Source organism: Onychostruthus taczanowskii, unplaced genomic scaffold (genome assembly GCF_017590055.1).
Source record: "Onychostruthus taczanowskii isolate IOZ18803 unplaced genomic scaffold, ASM1759005v1 scaffold20, whole genome shotgun sequence".
In the NCBI taxonomy this organism is placed as follows: Eukaryota; Metazoa; Chordata; class Aves; order Passeriformes; family Passeridae; genus Onychostruthus; species Onychostruthus taczanowskii.
Genome location: NW_024499240.1, coordinates 9,741,322 through 9,763,285, shown reverse-complemented (window position 1 = coordinate 9,763,285; position 21,964 = coordinate 9,741,322). Strand labels below are relative to the sequence as shown.

The 21,964-nt window shown below is 46.9% G+C and overlaps 1 protein-coding gene across 4 annotated transcripts in view; it reads right to left on the bottom strand.

Annotated features, from left to right (window-relative positions):
- The window catches only part of NRP2 (neuropilin 2), an 89,115-nt gene that overhangs the window by 30,659 nt on the left and 36,492 nt on the right, over positions 1–21,964 (bottom strand). For all 4 annotated transcript variants that reach the window (XM_041403223.1, XM_041403224.1, XM_041403225.1 and 1 more), the window contains exons 7-12: positions 21,307–21,462; positions 12,756–12,900; positions 12,111–12,460; positions 10,819–10,963; positions 6,976–7,092; positions 4,283–4,435 (exon numbers count right to left, since the gene is read on the bottom strand). In XM_041403223.1, coding sequence (XP_041259157.1) covers positions 4,283–4,435; positions 6,976–7,092; positions 10,819–10,963; positions 12,111–12,460; positions 12,756–12,900; positions 21,307–21,462 — 1,066 coding nt within the window. The remainder of the gene's footprint in view (positions 1–4,282; positions 4,436–6,975; positions 7,093–10,818; positions 10,964–12,110; positions 12,461–12,755; positions 12,901–21,306; positions 21,463–21,964) is intronic.

Genomic DNA, 21,964 nt, shown 5'->3' with positions numbered 1-21,964 from the left:
GGATATATGGTCTCCTTCCCACAGTGTGCAGCTGCTCACTCATTGCACAGAAATGCTTGACTTTCATACCACCCCACATGTAAAACTCCTTCCTACTTCAAAGGACACAGGATTGACCCTTGGGGTCAAAATGTGTCCCCAAGGCATAAGCCCTGAGACTCTCATGAGAGTAAGTGCAGACCCACTTCAGTTCAGCCCTGCCCTGTTAACACCATGAAAACCTTTCTGCTGGTTTGGACACAGTAGAATCAAGGCCTTCAGGCAGCAGTTCTCATGGATTGCAGGAAAAATATGAAACTTTCCCTTTTAAAGACCCCATGGGAAAAACACAGGAATGGTAAGGGGTCACCATCAGCTTAAAAACAGCTTAACATTTGTTTCTCTTAAAAAATAAGCTCTTACGAAACTTCAGAGCACTATAAACACTCCTCTGCTAAAAACACTTTGAAACAAATAAACCTTTCCCTGCAGTGCCTGCAACCCAAATGAGCAGCATTCCTGAACCTCAAAGCCAGCAAGGCCTGGCCCACAAGAGAAGCTCTCAGTGGGTTTTTGCAGCCCAGCCCAAGAGCTGTGTGGTCAGGAGAGCTGCAAGGTTAAAAGTGCTTCCTTTTCTGTGCACATGTACAGCTGCCAACATTCGAACAACACGGGGTTCACGATGCTGCCAGGGCTCTGACCCTGATGCTGTGTTCACCTGAAGGAGAAGCAGTACATGGAAAAGCTGCAGGTCCCACAGTTCTCTTCTAGAACCACAAGGTATTTGCTTAAGCACTGCAAGAAAAGGGAAGGGGGAAAAAATGGGCAAAACACGGAGATTCCAGCTCTTCAGTACTGGCTTATTAGTGTAGCATCACTGAGAGCAATACAATCATATCGACCGGCTAAGGATACAACCCAGGATCTTTAGACCCTTCAGGATCAAGACCCCAGTGAAATTCAAAGATGGTGAAAAATTGAGGTGCCCAAGTTATTAACCCAGATTTATTTTCAGATCTTAAGACCTTTATCTTGACACCAATGGCATGCTGCCATTGCGTGCAGCAGGAGGAGGGATGAAATCTCATTGAAACCTGAACTTGTTGCTCCGCAAAGCTTGCTAGGTGCAGCTAAGGGGAATCTTCCTACAGATGGGAAGCATCTGAAAGTCCATAGAGGGAAAAATCCTGACAATCTCTTATGGGGGCATGGAAAAGGGAGCCAATGGTATTTTCTAGGCTTGCAAAGGGCAGGTAGCAGTTGGAACCATGCTGGGCTTCTGCTGAGCTGGGCACTTTGGGTCCACTTTCACCAATGAGGTCCCCAGACATGTAATGGGAGCCTGCAGGAGAGGACGTGGAGTTAATCCATGGTGCGAAGAGCCCAAGGAACACAGGGCTAAAAAAAGAAATGCAGAGCTGCCTGAAAGAGTATCTTGGAAATAAAAATAGTGGAATGAGAGCAGTGGGTGTCTTGTCAGTCTTGAGAAGTTCTCCGTGCCAAAGACAAGGAGGAATTGCATGCAGTGCATAAAATGAAATTGGGAGATATCTGAGGAATTCAGGCCTGTCTCTCAGCAGACTTTTCTAATCAAGTGCCTCACAGAGGATATTTCACCATGGTCATTTCCTTTCCTCTCTCTTATGCAGACTGAGCCAGGGCTCTTCCTTTCATTATTATTTTTTCCTTTTTAATTTTAATTTTTGTTTTGCAATTTTCAAAAGAAGTAAAAACACATTCCACATAGCTCTTAAAGGCACAGCACACTTTCTTGCTACTGTGGAGCAGCCATGGCCTCTAGCCTGGGCCAGCACCTTTAAATCAGAGCAAATTGGGTTCCAGAAGCCTTGAGTTCTCCTTAACTTTTGCCCTGCCTCTAACCAAGCACAGCTGCTCTCCTTCACCCAACTGCTCACCCCAGGGTGGGGAATTCACAAGTAAAGACCACCCTGAACAACAGCTTTTCATTCCTTGCTCCCTGGAGTCTGAGCGTGAATTTTCTAACTAGAAACAAAGTGCTGGAGGGAGCACGAGGGAAGGGCAGGGGAAGAATGGGGGAGTGTGAACCAAACAATGCTTTGATTCTGTCCCCACCAAGAAGCTGGCATTGCCTCTTTTTCATGTCTCTCCAGTTGCCTTTAAAAGCTCCTTGGGGAGGAAAAAAGCAAATAGTTGCTTCTTTTTGTGTCACATCTTCCTAATTTCTAAGAGCAGGACCAAAGTGAGGCATAGCAGTGATGCCCTTGAATTCCAGCTCCTCTGCAGCCCTGTGCTGTGGGGGCAAGGCAGCAGATGCCCACAGGTTCCAGGATGGCACACCCTTGCCTGAACCAGCCAGGAGGTAGAATCATGGCAGTACCAATGCTGATCCCTCAGCCTGTGCTGGTGTTTGCTGCTGGCTTCCCCCACTGCTATGGGTAAGTCATTCCAGCCCCCTGGAGCCACCATCTCCTCCTCCTCCAATGCCCACACAGCCCGCGACCTGCAGGGCAGTGCTGGAGTTCCTGCCTGCACGCCCTCAGTGCTTCAGTGCCGGACTCTGCACAGCACCCTAGGGGAGAGCTCTCCACACAGGCGCAAAAACAGACCACTGAACTCAGTAGGATGACATTCCACAGCCCCAGCTGTGAAACTGTGCAATTCATAACTGAGAAAAAGGAGAAAGAGCAGAAGAAGGGTAAAAACCAGGACTGCATGATGCTCTCTAAGGCAGCACCAGCCTCTCCTGTGCTACACCAGGATCTTCTAAGAAACTATGGTCAACTAATTGTAGAGGGACTCAGGGGAGAGGAAATGAAATGAAAAATTGAGTCTGAGTTATAAAAATAAGTAATTTTTATCCTACTTGTAGGAGACTTATATTAATTAAACATTATTACAGTGAATGAGATGGGGAGGGTTATTAAGTCTGGGGCTGGCTGTAAGTGTTCTCTCCTGTTGCCTGAGGCTCCACTGAGCTCCAGATATTAATCTTCTGAAGCACTCAAATGCTGAAGAGATAAACACTTGAAATATGAAAATATTTTTCTCCATAGCAGACACTGTATCCCTATGTCACGCCAAAGAATTTTTCAGATGTCCATATGGGCTGCACTTACAGCATTACCGTGTCTCTTTCTTAGAAAAAAGCTAAGCACCTCAGGAGCTGAAGAGAGAAATGATGTGTGCGTTTGTGTGGGGGTGATTTGTGTGTGGAGATGTAGCAGATTCTCCTCTTCCCATATGTTTCTGGAATACATATTTTCCTCTTTAGCACTGCCTACCAGGTGTTGGCTGCACGGCTTTCCAACTGGCTGGCGGCACTGCCAATCTGGCCAGCGACTCTGCCAGGTGGCTAACAGGTTCTCCTGAATGTTTGCATTCTGAGACTCAACCTTACCCAGGGGAGGGCGAGGAGGGGCCCACATCATGCACAGCTCCCTGGGCACGGGACTCTCAGACACTGGAATCACCAGGCATCAGGGCAGAGCCCAGGACAGGTAAGATCAGCCAGCTCGCCTGCAGGAGCCTTGACTTTCACAAGCAATGACTGAGAGTAAAGCGGTGACACAGCCTACTGTTATAAGGAAATTGGCAAATGTTCTGCGTGCCAACCGTGCCACAAAGTCAATGAGGGATAAGGAAAGCACACTAGTCCTGGCGTGAGTTCCAAGATGTGAAGCTGAAGAGCTTGATCTATCAACTGCATTGCCAGAGGCAGGCTCCCTTGCAACCCATGCCAGCACATCTCAGTGAGGTCCTCCATAAATTAGGCTCTGTCACAGTCATGCAAATCTTCTGCTTCCAAAGCACGAAGAGAAAAAGAGCAAAAGTCAGACAGCAAGAAGCTGGCATTTCCAGCATTCTTAGGGCTTAGCTCATCCTTCACTTGGAGGAGACTGAAATCCAGCCCCTGCAAACCCAGAGTGCAGAGTAGCTGAAGACTATAGGCAATCTAAGTAACATATGGGAGAGGAAGAAATGCATTCTGGGGAAAAAGCACTGGATCCTACAGAGGACATTTGGATCAGGATGTGGAACAAAGCCTGGGCTAGCCTTCACAGTCCCATGGGATTCAAAGCCCAGCATCTGATTCAAGGCTATCTCAAGAGGACAGTTAATATAATTCAGTGCCAGTGGTCACAGTCCTATAAATAAGTCATGAACCATACAGTAAAGCATCTGAAAATTTCCATAAAAGAAGTTCAGCTCTGCACAGACATTGCAACTCATGATAGCTGTGCAATAATCATTCATACTGCTCATGTGGAGAAAGCCCCATCAGCTCTGTCTTCCCTTCTTTTGTTGGTATTAGTCATCTTACCAGGCACAGTGTCAGGGCTTGGTTCAGAGTTGCCAGTCCAGGTGCCTGTAGGCTGAAAAGACCATGTATAGCCAGTTGCCAAGTCGTGTGACCAACCACAAAGGTCTTCAGGAAGATCAAAATTGCAGTTGAAGTTCGCAGGGAGTTGGAAATCTTACAAAAAGGAACAGAAGAAAATAAAGTTAGATTAAAAAATGACCTACCCATGAAGGGTTGCTATTAAAAAACAACCCAAAACTAAAATAACTGGCAAGCCATCAAAACTGAAGAAAGCATGAAATCTCACTCACACTGATGCTTTTAACCTATCTCACATTTCCTCAGCTCCAAGGATCAGCCTTAAGTTCTGCATCATCAAAATGTTCACACCATGTCCTGTGGTCAATCCACCAAACTAAGCAAATATAAAAGCAAGAACCAAAAGCTTCCAGACTCTAATCAGCGCCTTCTCTTCCTCCCCTAGAGTGGTCAATATTAAATGTCTTTTTAAATGTCAAGGAAGAGTCCTTCCTGAGTGCCCCATGATCAGAAGTTCCTGCCTGGCTCCAAAAGGAGAATCTCAAGTGCTCCAGAAACCCAGCTCCTGAGTGACAGACCTAGCCACTTGCACCAGACGGGAGCTGTCTGTCATCCTGGAGAGCTGTCACTCACTGCTTCCTACCTTCTCGTGGAAATGTTACCAAGGAAAATGTGGGGCCACCATGAGCTCAAGCTTTTGGATTCTGAGTGAAAGAAGCCAGCCTCTATTTCTAGCTCTGCTATGGACTCACCACATGGTCGTTGGGCGAGTCCTTTAACTTTCCATCTTGAAACAGGAGCAGAGTTAATTCCCCTTTGAAACAGCTTTGAAAGCTCTGGAGAGCTTTTCTGCAGGCTGTGGGTAGGCGGGCACATGCCAGGGGCTGCATGTGGCAGTGAGGCAGCTGCTGGCTCCTTTGGTTGAGGGAATCAGTCATGGGACATGGAGGCTGCAGAAATGGGCTGAATCCATACCAAGCACTCAGCGGACATGCATGTCTGAGCCTAATTATAGGCCAGGATTTTCCTGAGCAAAGAGGAAGTTTTAAATCACAGTGCCCACAAAGTGAGCGATAGCCAGAAGGAGGTGAGTGACTCAAGTGATAGGCATCAGGAGAACTTCACTGCAAGGGGCAGCAGGCTTTTTTTACGTGCTCCCACTCTAAAATAAAACAATGTGGAACATGGATCCTTTTATTCCAATCTAATCTCATACCCTGGAGAGCAGCATTGTTTCTGTTTGGCTGTCATAAATCTGATTGTCCAGAGAAACACACTCATTGTTTTATGGAGTATGAGAATGAAAACTGTTGCTAAATCTGAGGGAAGCTGACAGGGAGGCTGGTTCCACGCTCCACGGCATACTCTGCTTGCTCTCTTGCCCTGGATTGCACCCAGGAATTGTGTTCTTGCAGAGACTGTTACTTGCCTAAATTTCCTCTCAGCACTTTCCCAAGTGCCTCAATGATTGCAGGGTTGCACAGGCTTACCACTAAGGCAAAGCAATGAGAATCAGGCCCTTTGAGCTCCTTCTGCAACTTACATTTCTAGAGCTAAAGTACAGCAGAATCCCCATGGGAGGTGTGAAAGAGCCAATTAATGTTCTTTTATAAATTTATTTATTTTAAAACCCATTAATTTTTTTATCTGGGACTGAAAGCTGAAGTGACAGAGGTCCTAGGAGATATCTCAGAGGATAGTTTTTCCTTGTGAGATTCTTGTTGAAGTCCTCATGCACACGTTCCAGTGCTGAGGCCCAGGCTCTGCTGTTGCACCCAGGGTAATGCATTTCCTGAACATTGCACTGTACAACTAACCTTGCACAGCTCTGTCAAGCCCTCTCCTCTTCATCTGGACATTTCACAGCCTTTAGAAGCTCACATTCCCCTTGCAAGAAGCAGAATATGATGTCTGCTTTTACAGACAGGGATTTGAGGCAGAGAAGAGTAGCCCTCCCCCAGCACTGGCTCTTAACAAGAACAGCACAGAGTCTAAACTAACATTCAGATTCTTCCATCCTCAGAAGTAGTCAAGTGCTACAGTTACCAAACCATTTCACATACATCTGACAGCCATCTACGACTGGGTAGATGAAATCCTACGTGGAGTTAGTGTTCCACTCTCTACTGCCCAGACTGTCCTCTTAAATTTTAAGTGGCTGATATTAGGGAACACGATCCTTAAGCAGATAAATGTTCAGGACATCAGTCTTCGATACATGTTGTGATTTACTTCCACAGTTGTGACTTCTGCAAAAGGAGCCCTACATACCAGGCAGTCTGAATCACCTTCTGAGTTTATGATTTCCAGCCAAGAGGTGATCTGGATTGGAGATGGTTCCAAACAGGGCACTAAATGAGTTTCTTCAGGTCATGTAAGGAAGCTGGGAGACCAGCTTTTCATCTCTTGTACCCCAGGGACTGAATTAGTTGCTATCTCTTGCTCTTCCATCCTTCCTTGATAGAACTTATCAGATTTTGGCAGATTTGTTTATGGGTTGGTTTCAGTTTTTTTTTTTTTCTTTTTTTTTTTAATCCTGGCCTATCACTAATGATATTACTGTAAGCTTTCCAGGAATCAGCCCCATGTATTGGCGCTAATGGGAAGATAAGAGTATTTTCCTAGCTCTTAACCCATCAGTTATTGAGATAAAGATGTGCTGCTCTGATACATACCCTCCTCTTCTCCACAGCTGTCACCACAGTCGGTTGCTTCTGCATCAGTTGGGTAGGGAGTGGTGGTCTCTTCACTCTTCAAAGTGGGCACCAGCGTCTCTGCAGTGGGCCTGACATCTGAAAAAAATGGAGTAGAGAAGCTGTTTGCAACAGACAGAACAAGAAGCCCAGGTAGTAGAAACAAGGCAAAAATCTTTTTCTTAATGTTCTTATAATGGCAGGAAGAGATAGAACAAGTATGCCATGAGATTTCCACATGCTACAAATGTCAGCATGGTTTGAACTTCAACTGAACTGTCATTCCATATGGGAGTTCTATGCATTTGGAGTTCCCACTGAACAAGCCCCTTCTCTAGACATACACACTACTTTTTCTCTTAATTTTTTAATCTACAATCTACATGGGTAGCTGGAAATCCACTTAGCTGTCAATACTGGCTAAGTGAGATCACAGGCAGAACATCTTTTTCTTTCATAAAGGCGTATGACACACTGAAAAAACACACACAACATTCCCACCAATTGTGCCAATTTATAAAACAAGTCACTCAAACCCACAAATGATGTAACCACAAACGGACCCAGAGGATCCCCTAGTGAGCTCTGGCTCACTGCAGAAAGCATCTGGTTTCACACTCCAGCCTCCTGACTACGCTTTCAAAGGGTCTCTGTCCAATTTCCCTTTCTCTAACGTGGCCCATGTGTAACAACCTCCAAGCAGGTGTCAGGGGAAATTTAAGCAAGAAAGGGAAGGATATTAACATCAACAGTAAATGACATTAGGTTCCAGCAAACTCTCCTTTTATGGGTGCATTAAGTGGAGTACAGCAGACTTGATTCTTTCCACTTTTAGAAAGAGGCAGCTTTGCTCAGTTATGTGTGATTGCGTTTCTTTGTCGGCACCCTTCAGGATATCTTTCAATAAAGCCAGAAGCAGGAGGAAATGGCTAAATACATTGAATATTTTCCATAGGCTCCTTAATGCCCTTTTATTTTCCTGTTATTAAACATGTTGTACATAAAATCTCTGGGCTTTTTTACTTTTTTTTTTTTTTTTTTTTTTTTTTTTCCTCCCCTCAATGGCTGTCTTTTGTTCAGGATAAAATACCAAATAGCCTCAAAGTCTTTTAATTTGTAAGTTCAAATTTGTTACAACCCCATAAAACTCCAAATGCAACCAAGAAGCAAATTGCAAGCAGCCAGGCACAGAAAAATGTCATGAAAAAAAAGAAAAAAAAAAAAAGCAGCAGGTGAAAGCAACATATCGAAAGCTGGAACTTATTTAGAGCCGGTACATTTTTTTAGGTTGTTGTTCCTGTATATCAAGATTTATAGCTGAAATGTGACAATGTGGAAGGACCTTGAAAGCAAGTCCCATATGGGACACAGATGCTGGGCGGATGTAAATCAACAGTGTTTCATTGCCCTGGACTAGCTGCAGAAATATATCTTGAAAAATCAGTTACCATGGTAGAGCTGCAACACGATGGTTACAAGAGATAATGAAAATAACAGGCAAGACAGCATCATGTGTGAAATGGAAAGCGAAAAAGAGAGGCCTTGCTTGCTCGCTTTCTCACTCCTGCCTGGCCCTGCAAGTATCTGTTCAACTGGTGGTAACTGCTAATCAAAATGCAAAGTCACTGAGCAATTGAAACCAGATGTTTGGAGCTTCAAAGCATAGAAACCCAGCTGCTAGTGAACATTCATCATTCTCCACTCTTCAGAGGAAAAATTTTGGCAGGTCTTTGAAAGAAGCCAATTGCTGACTGCCTGCTTCCCAATTTTTGAGTTAGTAGCCAGCTAGTTTGCAAGCCCAGTTGTGGCTGTTAGCTGTTTAACTCAGTAATTAAGATGCTTGCTGCTGATAAGAAATAGAAACACCTGGGCAGGATGAACATGGGCTTAGACCCTCTCTTGAAAATATTTTAAATCATCTTGTTTTAATCCATTTCTTAATCTTGTTCCCAAGCAAGCTCAATTGCCTGGGTTTTTGCAGCCACTTTTGTAACACGCCTCGGTCTTCCCAGCAAAGGAGGGACCTTTCTGGGGATTGTCAAGGCCTGCTGCATGTAGCCAGCCTGGATTATGCATGCAGATAATGCCATGGGCTATCTCTGCTCCCCAGGTTGCATCAGGGATATAAATGCTTTTTTATAACATGGTGAATCCACAAGATTACAAGCCCTGCTCTGATTACAAAGCTGAATGCCTGTAGATTAATAAAGCTAGGGATATTTATGACCTGGCAGTTGAGTTTTAAACATTACAATGTGCAAATTATTACCCCGACTGGGAAATGACCATAAAGCACCTCGCCTGGAAAAAACATGTGCTGTTGCTACTGATATTGAAAATGAGCATGGACACACATGTAAAAGAAAATTTGGGCCAAAAATAGCACAAGGCGTTGAAGATGACAAACCCCTCATTCTCTAAGCTGGAGGAGTGCAGTGGAAGGGCTGGCATGCACATGGCTGGAGGTCCTGTGTGACTGCCTCCCTGTATGGCAGTGATGCAGTACTTTGATGCACCATCCAGCAGTCATCTGCAGAGATCAGGAAGCTGGAGACTTCTGGGAGCTGCAGGAAGCAGCAATGTGGGAGCTGACCACTTCTGCACAAAGCCCTCGGCTCCTGCTTCTTGCACCTGCTTCTCCCACAACATCCTAAGATGTCGTAAAATTTAAATTAAGATCTAATCCGATTTAAAGTTTAGATCACTTACAATGGATTGCCAGTCCAGGGGGATATTACCATTGACTTCAGAAGTGAAAAATTATCATTATTAATAGTGTGTACGTGTGTTGTGTGATTTGCTGTTAAGTGTTTGCAATGCATCTTGCAGCATGTCACAGGAGGAAATGCTAGTAAAGGCTGCGCAAGAGGGTAAAAAAAGCACAGTGTCTTTCAAGCTTCCTAGAATGGGAATTCTTACAAGAAAATATCTTCTACAGATGTGTTTATAAAATGGAAATCATACCTCTTTATCACTGACATCTGGACTCCAGACTCATATGTAAGCAGATTATTAAAAATAAATGATTAAAAAAGAGGATAACTAGCCGCTGGCACTGTAAAGTTAGCATCAGACCAAATGACCCTTTGGGTGCATTTTTTGCTTTTGGGGATGAGCCTGTGGAGAAATCAATCACCACTGAACCTCAGAGAGTCAGAGGCACAACCTCTACTGATCCCAGTAAGTGTGTGAAGTCAGTTTTCATCTGTGTATTAAAATGGTGGCTGAAAGGCATACCACGTGGAAAAACAGGTGGGTAAAAATGAACAAGTTTCCTGGGATCCTACAAACATTCCTAGGGATGTTTGTAGAGATGCCATAGTGTTAACTTCCTAACGTTGTCTGCAAAAAGTTTTCGACACTGAGTTCACTGAGAGAGAGACTGTTGTTTTTACAACAAAGCCTTGTTGTGGCAGCTCAGGATATGAAGTATTGGTCACTGCAACTTTGCTTCTCCTCCTACTTTTTGTGTTATTATTTGGACTAAAAAGCCCAAATGTCCTGTAACATAAGAGGCTGTGAAAGACTGCACAATGTCCAGGTAAAAGATCTGAGAGTGAAGGGAGTTGAAGACAAATTCTGCATGGGGATCTGTGTGAAAGCTTGGAGCCCAAACATTGCTGCTACATCCTGCATCAAGACCAGTTCTTTTCAAGATGGAAATAAAAAGGTGGGGCCACCATACAGGTGCTGCCTTCATGGCTGCAGTCTCCCTGCCACAGCATGGCCGAGGTAGGACAGCAGGAAATAACCTGAAGTTTGCACCTTGCTGGTTTCGTGCCTGGCCCCAGAGCAGCCGGGGGGCAGAGGTGTAGGGGTTCCTACCTGTCCAGTCACAGCCCAGCACCTCCAGGCGCATTCCTATTCCCGCTGGGGACCACCTCTCTGGGTGCACTCGGACGTACTGGGCAGGAACAGGGTCAAACCTCCGGACTTCAGGGATGTCATAGTGGATGTTGCCTTCAAAAAGCTACAGAGAGAAAGAGAGAGAAAAAGCAAGAGATGTGTGCCTTGTGAGCATTTCACATGCTCTCAACCAGACTTGATATTTTGGGTCTGGCCACAGTATGTAGCCACAGTCTGAAGTAGTTCAGTTGCCAGACCCCAGGTCACTGAGCCCAGCTGAGCAAAAATTGGGCTGTTCCTTCTCGGTTTCAAGAGGACCAGCCAGGCTAGTTCTAAGAAACTTGCACAATCTCTCCTGGCCTCTGCTCAGAATCCAGGGGTTAGATTCTGATACAAGCCATGCAGGGGAAGCCTAGGGAATACCCACTAACTTCACATATAAACGAGATCAGATTTGTCCTTTGGTAAATAAAGAAGCTACTGCATGTTCTTGGATGGTGTAAATGGTTGGTTTTCCTCACAGTCCAAATACTGCTGTTTTTCAGCTTACATGAACAAACTAAAGTCTGTGGGGAATAAAGAGAGGGCTATAGATAGCATCAGCCCTCATTTGAAGGATCAGGAAAAATTAAAACTTACCCAAATTTTAGGCAGAGGAATATGCATAAAAACACAAACAGGCAGTAACAGATAATTTATTTATTCCTCAGGCCCCCTGCCACTCCCATAGCACTAAGCAGAAAGATTATGGGGAACTCCAATGACAAAGAAAAAATATGGGGAATTTCAAGGTCACACCAGTGTGGCAAAGGGACTTCAGATACAGAAAATTTCCTAAAGAGAAGCTGTGATTCATCTTCCTCTTTCAGAGTTGCACACCACAACAGCCATACCTTTCCCTTTAAAATATGTAATTAGTTCATGTAAAGCATAATTGTTTTACACAAAACATAATAAAACACACCATCTTTTGGACTCTGATCTGCAGGAGCTGGGAGAAGCAGCAGGTGATGTCCACATCCCCATGCCTGGTCCACAATAGAAAATGAAAAGAAATTGCCATCCCTGGGGAAAGGTGGAACTTATGGCCACTAGTATGTGGCCAGATTTGGAGCAGCGCCAAGGGACACAACCTGGGATTTCATGGTGACAACCCCAAGCTCCTAAGGTCTCCGTGGGAGTGGACAGACAACTTCCCAAGAGCTCCTTAAGGCAGACTGAAGCTAGTCAGAAAAATATCCTGTTTTGCAGCTGCTCCAGGCAGTGCCTACCTTGGCTTGCATTGTTTTGGGGTCCTGGATGAAGTCCCAGTCCTTTCCATTCATGCTGTAGGCCACCTTAAACTTCTTCACAAAGGAACGGGACTCAGTGGTGGTCACACTGTCCCCTCCACGAGCCCCCTGAATAATGACGCCTTTGATGTTCTTTGGGATGCCAAGGTCCACCTGCAGCCACTCCTCCCCAGGCTGGGCTTGGGGCACACGGGGAAACCAGCCCGAGCGGCTGCTCACCAGGCGGGCCATGCTGGGAGACCAGTCATAGCCTCTGATGGAAGAGGCAGAGATCTGTGAGTCAGGAATGAGGCCAGAAAGCATTCCCAGCAAGTTGGAGCAGGGTGAATCTGCAGGGAAGGAAAGGCCATGAACAGTCAGGGTAACTGTAAGGAAGTGCCCATGGTTCTCCTCACAGCATTAAGCTCTGGACTAAACCAACACCAAAGGGCATTTCCCGCTCCCTCCAGCAGCTGGAGTCCTGTCCCTCCAAGTGTATCCCTTGTGATGGATGCCTCCATGCTAGTCACAGTGTCATCATTCCCACCGCAAGCAGCCACGAAGTGGCAAGGGACAGCACCCCAGGACAGGCTGTTGGAGGGACAGAGAGGAGCATTGAAGCCAGGGCAAGGAGAAGACCCTCACCAGTGATGCGGCAGCCATACAGCTCCAGTCTCAGGGCAATGCCATTGTGCCAGGTCTGGGGACGGATGCGCACGAAGCGTGTGAGCACTGGGCTGTGGATCTTGTTGAGAACCACCTCTGTGGCATCCTCATTGGCCTGAAATGTCTGCAAGGGAAGGGAGACACAAATGTACATTTGCATACAATGTTACATCCTCACCAGATAAGCAGTCAAAATAATCTCAGCAGGGAAATCCAAGGAAAGGCTTTCTGGTCAGGGCCAGCCTCCAACCAGGGCAAGCACCAAGAGGCCAGCAGGGACATGTGAGCCACTGTCAGGACAGCATGGTGGACAGACTCACCTACCAGGCAGGAGGGCCAGGAGCTTTCTGCCTGGCTGCCTCTCACAGCGCTTTGAGGTACCTCAGACTATCAGGCCTCAGCTGCTTCAGACTTGCCCCCAGACCTAGATCTGCTCCAGCACAAATGACAAGATGCCCCCAAAAAAGCTGACATCCTGATGCATCCTTACACTGAGCTCCACTGGGAAACATCACGTCCAAGCAGTGTGTGGGCAGGAAGGATGACCTCTGCCTGGGGTGACAAGCTGCTGCCTCAGCCAGCCCCTTGCCTTTGCCTCTCCCATGCACATGCAACCTGCCACATGGAGACAGCTTTTCGGGAGTTTATGATCCCACATGTTATGAAAAGGCTGCTGCCTTACCAGATGGCCATAATCAATAAATACCAGATGGATGTTAGATCCACCTCTTCTGCCCATTTTTTTTAACAGGCTGGACAAGGACTGGATACATGTGTTTCTATTTTAGGCTGCAAAGCCATAGTGGGAAAGAAAAGGGAGGGAAAGAGGAAATACCCAAGGGCAGGATAATTTTCAACCCTTTCTCCGCCTCAGCATAAAGCACTAGAAATCACTGACCAAGGCTGCAGGCATTGCCTGCTTTCACTCCAAGCACTTCAGGATAGGGCTAGACTATCCTCCCATCTCAGTTAGGAATCACATCCACACTGAGATGCCGGCTGGGTTCATCTGCAGGCTCCCACCATGTGTATGTGTACTAAGCACAAGAGTTCCCAGGAAGTTTATCTCAGGAAAGCAGGAGAGTGTAATCTCTGGCACCAGTCTCCTGTGGGAGGCAAGAGGCAAACAACTGAGGACAGAAGAAGGGGTGAGGCAGTATCTTGGCCCCTTGCCTTGAATGGCAGCATTTTGTGAGCCTCCTGTGGCTCTAGGCTTGCAGATGGCACATGTTACTTCTCTTCTCCCAGGATCCAGCACAGCAGGGTGTGCAGAGGGTGTTTACAGGGCTGTTCACAGCACCCCAGCTAGCTCTGGGCTGCCCATGCACATCACAATCCACTCCTTCAGGGCAGGGAGCAGCCACCCCACAGAGGGAATCAGTTGCAAATCTGGCTGGTAATTGGGATGAGGGGTTGATGTGAACTTGAGCAGAAATGCTAATCTAGAGAATATATATCATGCTGATACCGTTTAGCAACACAGCATGGTTTATGTGTTTTTAATATCCTATTTTATCCTGTCTGACCTCACTTCCCATCCTTTTCCTTGCTCAGCAGACACCAAATACCCTTTTTTTTCCAGCAGGAGGGCTATAAGAAGAGTGGTTACTGTGAAACACTCTCCTGGCATGTGTGTGTGTGTGCATGTGTGTGTGTGTCTTGTAAACCTGCGGGCACAGACACACAGAGAAACAATTTAAAAAGATATATTTCCACTCCACAGCAGAGCCTTCAGCTTTATGCCAACACAGAAACTGACACACAACACCTTATCTCTGAAACTAACACCGGAGGACAGGAAATGTTTATCTGAGCCAGTGCAACTATTTTAGCATAAGGAGCAGCATGTCAGGTCAGACCAAAGGTCCCTCTGTCCCAGAGGATGGCTCCTAATGGTGGCCCCAGCAGATGTGCAAGGGCAGCAAGTCCAGTCTTCTCCTGGCAACCTCTATTTGCTTCCCATTATCAGCAGTGTGAAGACTCCATGAGCCAAAGGTTGCATATGGACCAGCATGTTTAACAGTCACTGACAAGGTTTGCTGCTCTTTTTGATTTAACACGTTTCAAGTTTTGTTCTTTTTTAGCTCACTTCACACATACGAGCATCAGGGGCCAAAATCCAAATTTACACCAGCATAATTTGTTGCTGACTTCTGCACAGTCAAGCTTGACAGAAAGCAGAAGCAGGACTGAGCCCAAAAACTTTATCACTACTATAAGCATCACTGAAAACATCTCTTAGACGACTTTGGTCTCAACTACTTGCTTCCAAGAAGAGCAATTTCAATTCTGCTTTAGATTAAGAAATCAGCAACTTACTCAGGCTAGATCACATTCAACAAGCTATGAACTCTGAATCTGGGCCATGACACTCCAGACTGCCAGCTTGTGAGGGCAGAACTGGCACCTGACTTCCAGCTCTGCTATCAGCTGCACTAGTAGGATCTGCTCCCTTGAACCTCGCTTCGGAACAGCCCCAGCTGATCACGGCGAGTCATTGCTTCGCACCCTGTTCAGCATAACACAAAGGGGCCACTTTCAGAGGGCATGTGCTTGGTGCTGTTAGACACCTGAGGTATTCCCACATGCCTGCTCTTTCAGCCTCCTTCCCAAGTGGAAATGCATTGGGAGCCTGCAGGTCCTGATGCTGTTGACCAGGGTCTGACCCTGTCTGGTTTCCCTGTACTGAAAATCCTGACCCTAGAGCCCCAGCACACTGTGGAGAGAGGCCCATTGACTTCAACAGGCTCTACATCCTGCCTCAAATTAGCACTCACAGCATCGGAAGAACTAGCAAGAAAATGTGTGAAATTGGGAGTGCCAAGAAAGCAAAGATTTCTTCCCTCTCTACCAAAATAGAACATTGCTATTCCTCCCGTCCTATCTGCTTCCCATCCCACTCAGCACATATTTTGAGCCAAGTCTTCGAATGGTGTAAATCAACATATCACCATCGAAGTATAAGAAGTCACAGTAATTTACACCAGCAGAAAAAAAATACCTGGCTGTGATCTAGGGAGATAGATAGATAAATAGATATACACTCAGCAGAGAGCACACATGCCTATGCACATGAACACACACTGAAGGGTGATGGAGCCAGAAGACTAATGGGAAAACCATTAACAAATTAAAAGGACCTTCCAAGAAACAGTCAAGGGAACTCTCACTGCTGCACTGCTGCATCAAATAGCTGCCCATCTTCTCATACACTGTATGTTTACTTCTGTTTTAGTCCAGACAGCAGGTCTGCATGTGAAATTAAATTGATAATCAATGAGAGCTGACCTGCTTAATTAATTTGCTGCAGAAAGCAAGTGGTAAGGGAGAGGCTGTAAAAGTAGGGGACATGATGTCTAGGCTAGAGGAGGACTGTGAAAGTTTTCCGTGTGCACACACATGCAAGCTCCACAGCGGCATTTACAATTTGCATTTCTGACATGTTGGAACCATCATAGGGTGATAGAGGGGATTGCTGAAGCTACATTAGTTCCAGTGGATATTGGAATTCTGCCATTGGCAGTTTGGAGCGAAGGAGATGAAGGACAGGGAGATAAAAAGTGCCATGAAGTTGAAGAGGCAGTGAGTCAGGGAGGGGGTAAGAAGTAACCTCTCTCCTGCTTTATTTATTATGCTGCTTGGCCACTTTGCAATTTCTTGGGGTGCTGAAGAAAGTGGCTGAGGGAGGAAGAGCAGAAGGCCAAGGACGGCAGCAGCCCTGCCGTCATCCGTACGTATGTGTCTCTTTGGACCCACTAGATTTACTGCAGGATTATGTTACTTCTGTGGAGACAGAGCTCTGGAACAGAGCATGCTAACAGGATTAGGGCTTCAGGATTTAGACAGAGAAGCATGAAGGAGAAAAGTAGGGGAGATTATTTTCCTTGTCAGATAGGGAAGGCATAAAATGGGGCATGTTTGATGGTGGGAGGATTCTGGCTCAAGTGGAGGGTGGATAGTTCTGGATTTATTAAATCCAGGAACAAGGAGTTAAAAGAAAAATGATACTTGGCAACACTTAACAAAGCACTGTGTCTGGGCAAGGCACAGTGTGCTCAGCTGGCCTTGCCAACTCCGTGTCTTTGAGAGGCTCCACTCAGATTTGGGAGTCACCAGGGACGTGAGGAGTGGTACTGTGTTAGCCTGCAAAGGAGATATCGGGCCCAGAAATACAAAGCTGGAGCCTTGCTAGGAAATCCAGGGCTGTAATTCTCCCCAGGTACTGCACCAAGGGTGAATGCACAAGTCTGCCTTTGGCAAAGCCTGATGTCTTTGTCCTGCCTGTGAAAGAAGCAGAAGCAGGCTGGGACCTGGATGTTTCTGGGCAAATCCTCTGCACCATGATGTCTCTGCGCAGAAACACTTGTGGCCGTCTGGCTCATTGCGCCAGCTTTTCCTTAATTTTCCAGATAAAAAAGCCACAGGACTGAAAGCTTTGCTCTCCTTCCTCAGGTGAGTAAATACAGGAGACCTAAGAACTGAAAAGACAGAGGAACACTCCTAAAGGAAGGCACAAGGGTCTCCAAAGAGTCATCCTCAATATTCACTGCCAGAACCAAAAGCCTCTGATGTTCCCAGCTCCAATGAACAGCTGAGATACTGCTCTTGCAGCAATTCAATCTTTGTGCAGCTGCCACCTGAAATGCCACTCAGGAAAGTTAACTAATAACAAGCATAATACCATCAAAATGAGTAAGAAATGAAAAATGCACATCAGCTGGATCTTGCTGCCATTTCTCATCCATTGACTTCTACAGATTCTGAAAACAAATGTTTCAGTTGCATTTTACACACAGAGCAATGGAGGCAGTAAGAGCAGCACTCATCATGGCCCAAACCCACTCCAAATCCTGAAATCCATCCCATCCCCAGTCCCTTGTCACACTAGATGATTACTGTGAGCTCATCTCCGCAGTTATTAAGATGGAGCGGCTCACACCACACAGGAGCTGGAACCTGAGATGCTACAAAGAAGGAAGCGGATCAGAATGGATGAGAACTTGGTTTTCTGATAAAATCCTCATAGTTGAGCCTTTCCAAAGAAAATTAACAAAAATAAAAGGTCAAATCCTGCTAGGTGAAGAAAATTGCCAAAAACAAAAGGTCAGATCCTGCCAGGTGCTCTTTTCCTTCCTTGGGTTCAAGAAGAGTTGTTTTCTAAAGACATTTCCAAACCATTAGATAAGATCTCGGCACACACACCAGGAAGATGTGGATGATGATGCCTGGAAGATAACCTCAGAGGCCATCGGCCTGGCCTCAGGTCACAGGAGGTGGACGAAACAGGGAGGGCAAGAGCCAGACCAGCTTTTCTGAAGCTGGGCTGGTTTGGCCCTGTCCCCTGGCAGGGGCACGCTGGTGAGGATGGCACGTGCTGGTGGCCGTTCTCCTCCCTGTCTCCTCTCAGGCGCACACAGGAAGACAGTGCAGCACCTCTGGCCAGGTTGCTGGGTTAACCTCCCCCCTGGTCCATGCCTGAGGGAAAGACAGAACACCACCCCCTGGACAGGGGGATGTCTGAGCCAGGCTTTGTGGGGAGTGGGCTGCCAGGAAGGAGGAACACCTGGCAGGGATGGGGTGGGAAGGGGAGGGAGTGAGTGTGGAGCTCCACTCCTGCCGGCTGCCCTCCCACTGCCTCCCCATCCCAGAAACACAGCAGTGCTCGGCACGGAAACAGCCCAGCCAGCCCTGTCTGCTGTGAGCACATATTAATCACATTTTCCGCTGCTCCATCCTGCCTTTCCCGTTTCCCTTGCTGCTGAGTGCCAGCAGCTGGGGACTCAAAGGTGAGCCATCACATTTGCAGGGAAACACCCTGGCCTCACTGTCATCTGAAACACCGGAGGGAGGGGAAGCAGGGGGCAAAAGAGAGGCGGTGAGAGCTTCCCATCCTCTGCAGGGAGCATCATCCCCTCCCCACCCCTCCAGCACTGGAGGTTTTCTCTTGCATTAACTCCCCGATGAAGATGTGAATGTTAGCTGACCCGTCTACACGTGGCAGAGCATTGCTTTTGGCCCACAGAGCTGGCAGAAATTCTGAGCAGTGTTTGGTACACCCCATATGCCTATGTGTGCATGTGCATATATACATGCATATGTGCAGATATGCATATATACATATATGTATGTGTCTCTCTCTCTCTATATATATATATGTATCTGCATGTATATATAGAATCCTGTCTGTCCACACCTTCCCCTCCCTCCCTGCTCCTCATGGCACCAGCTCGAGCTGCGGCAGACTTGACGAATCTCTTTGGCATGGTTTGCTCCAGTGCTGCAGCCCGGGCTGCGCCGAGCTCCACACTGATGCAGGGAGGGAGCTGCACCTTGAGCACAGGCATCTGGGAGCTTGCTTAGCACAGGAACAGCAGGATTAGTGCGGGCATGGGCACGGGATGTGGGACCAGCGCCCCCGGCACCAGGGCTGTGAGCAAGTGGCCTTGCCCTGGTCCCACTGTAGCTCAGCAGCTGGCAGCCAGTTGTTTGGCGGGGCAGGAAAGCAGCCACCCGGATGCAAGGGGTAGGCGAGCCACCAAAAAGCAATTACTTATCCTCCAGCCTTGGGAGGTGGCTGCTACATTAAGGCCAGAATGTGGGAATGAATAGATACTGGAATAGAGGAGTAAAAAAAGAAGAGGTTTGATTTTTTCCACTTTTTAAATGAAAACAGAGTAGAAAAAAGCTGACAGAAATCAACGGCCAAGTCCTGAAATGGTGACAATTCAGATGCTTGCAGGATTGTTTTGGATTGACACCAGCCAGGCTTGTGTCTTGCTGGAGCAATGGAAATGGCTTAGCAGCACTGAAACCAGTCATGCTGCCCTGCTCCACCCTGGCTGAAGATGCAGTGTCCAATGCCCAGGACTGCAAGGATGGGATATTTGTTCTCTTCTGCAACTAAAACCACCCTCCAGGCCAGATTTCTGCTCCAGTTAAGACTTGAAAAGGTAAATTTATTGCCAGTGGTTATATAGAACACTGAGCTGTGTATATAGCTCATCTCTCTGTCCAGCATTATGAGTATATCCTGTCTGACTCAGCTTACAGAAAAGGTCCCAATGAGACCCCAAATTCACCTGGGGTGAGGAGAGATGGCCCTGATTCACAGAAATATCTGCTGTGACCAGTGGGTCCTGGGAGAGCACAGAGGCTCCACACCACTGCATGGGCACTGTGTTAGGACTATACATGAGCTCCACCATGAGCCACTGTCCTGGAGCCAGCCCGTCTGAGATCTGGGGGAGCCCATCTGAGTACTCCCCTATGTGGGGCTGGACTGCCCTATGCCTCCATTTCCCTACTTCTAAAATAGGACTAGCATTCCTTCACTGGCACATGAGGAGCTTAAATACTCCAAACATTGCAGGTATGAGACTCTGATAGGTACCTCTGTTCAGTGAGGACTCATTCTGGGAAGCAGAGGGAATTTGAACCCAAGACACACTTGTGGGGAAGGGGAAATCACACAGCCCGGAAGGGAAGGAAATGTCTGGATGAATCCTGGACAAGGCAGGCTACTGCATTTCACGCCAGCAGCGCCCGTGCCAGCAAAGGGAAGGGACAGCTAATTTAATAGAAGTGCTGAGCAATCAAAAATGACTGGGACATGTGTGTGGGGGGAGGTGTGTGGAACCCCAGCCAGAGTTCACACAGATACACTACGGCACATCAGCAGGGAGGACCTGAACACAGCAGCAGTGCTGGAGGGTGCCAAAGAAGAGCAGGGAAGCACTTTCTTGAGGCACCCTTAACCAGGGAATAACTACATGAGCAAAGCAATAGACAGAAAAACCAGCCTGGCACCATGGCTACCTTAACCCTCCTCTCCATACACTTCCCATGCAGACCACTCCAAGTTTATCTTTCCTGGCCACACACCAGCATCCATATGGTGTGAAACAGATGAACACCCGTATTTACTCTCCTTCCTCCTTGCTCCCACCTCTGTGGGTGTCCCAGAAACACAGCAAGAGCATGCACAGCTCCCAGGGCTCAATGCACCCATTCTGACCATGCCTGCTTTGCGCAGATCTCACAGCTCTGGCAGACTGAATTGTTTCTCATTATTTATTGCTCATTTTGTTCTCTGGGATGGTGCAATTGCCTCTTAGGATTTGTGCCCTTTCATTTCCAGGCCTCAGTAACTCCTGAACTACAGTTTCATGTGGTTTTGTGATTGTTAACCCAGCATGCAGATGGGTCTACGACCACAAAAGCTCAATGAATCTTATATGGCAAAACACAGGCTGTGAAAACATTTTCTCCTTCATTTGCAGTCAAAGAACATATTCTCACCACCACGAAAGATGTAGCAGCAGCCAGGTTTTCCAAGGAATAGTGTTTCCTCGTTGTGCAGAGGAGAAAGGACTATTTCTGCTCAGAGCATCATCAGTCTTTTAGCCATCATCAGAAAAAGGATCCCTCACAGATTAAACCCTCTGGGCCTGCAAAATCTCTCCATTCTCTTCCCTCATGTTGGCTACAAGATTCACCAAGGTGCAGGCAGAAGAGACAAAAAGGACGTTACCTTGTGGTTTTTCCCATGTCGGTACATCATCCAGTCCTCCCCATTGGTGCTGACCTCCAGCTTGTAGGTACGGACATAGTAGCCCTTCTGGGTTTCTCTCGAGATGGCACCCTGTGTGGCAATGGCTGTGAGCACAGTCAGGAAGTGGAGGTCCACCTTGCCAGGGGAAAAAGGGACAAGAAAGAGAGTGGTGACCACCTGAGAGTCCAGAGTGGCTAATTAGTTCCTCTCTCTGTCTCTGAAAAAATTAAAAGGTTCAAATTCAGTCTGTTGCATTTCATCTATGGGTGCACAGTCCAACAGCCATGACCCTTCTCAGGGCTGACTTCAGTGGGATAGAACCCTGGGACAAGAGTACCTAAGGATCTTGATGTCTGTGTATATGGGACCATCACAAAGCCTTCTTCCTGCCTCAGACCAAGCAGTAGGGTCTGCACAGAAGCACACGTCCATTAAAGCAGGACAGAGACCGACTTTTCCCATGTAAAATAAAAGCATAATACCCAATTAGCAAGTGCTGCAGCTCTTGGTTTTGCCTTGCTGGTTTTTTTTTCTGTTTGTTTTACAACATGGGTTGAGAAAGGTCAGCAGAGCTGGCTTAGTAGCCCTGCCATGAATGAAGAATGAGATGTCTGCTAGAGGCAATGACATTCACCGG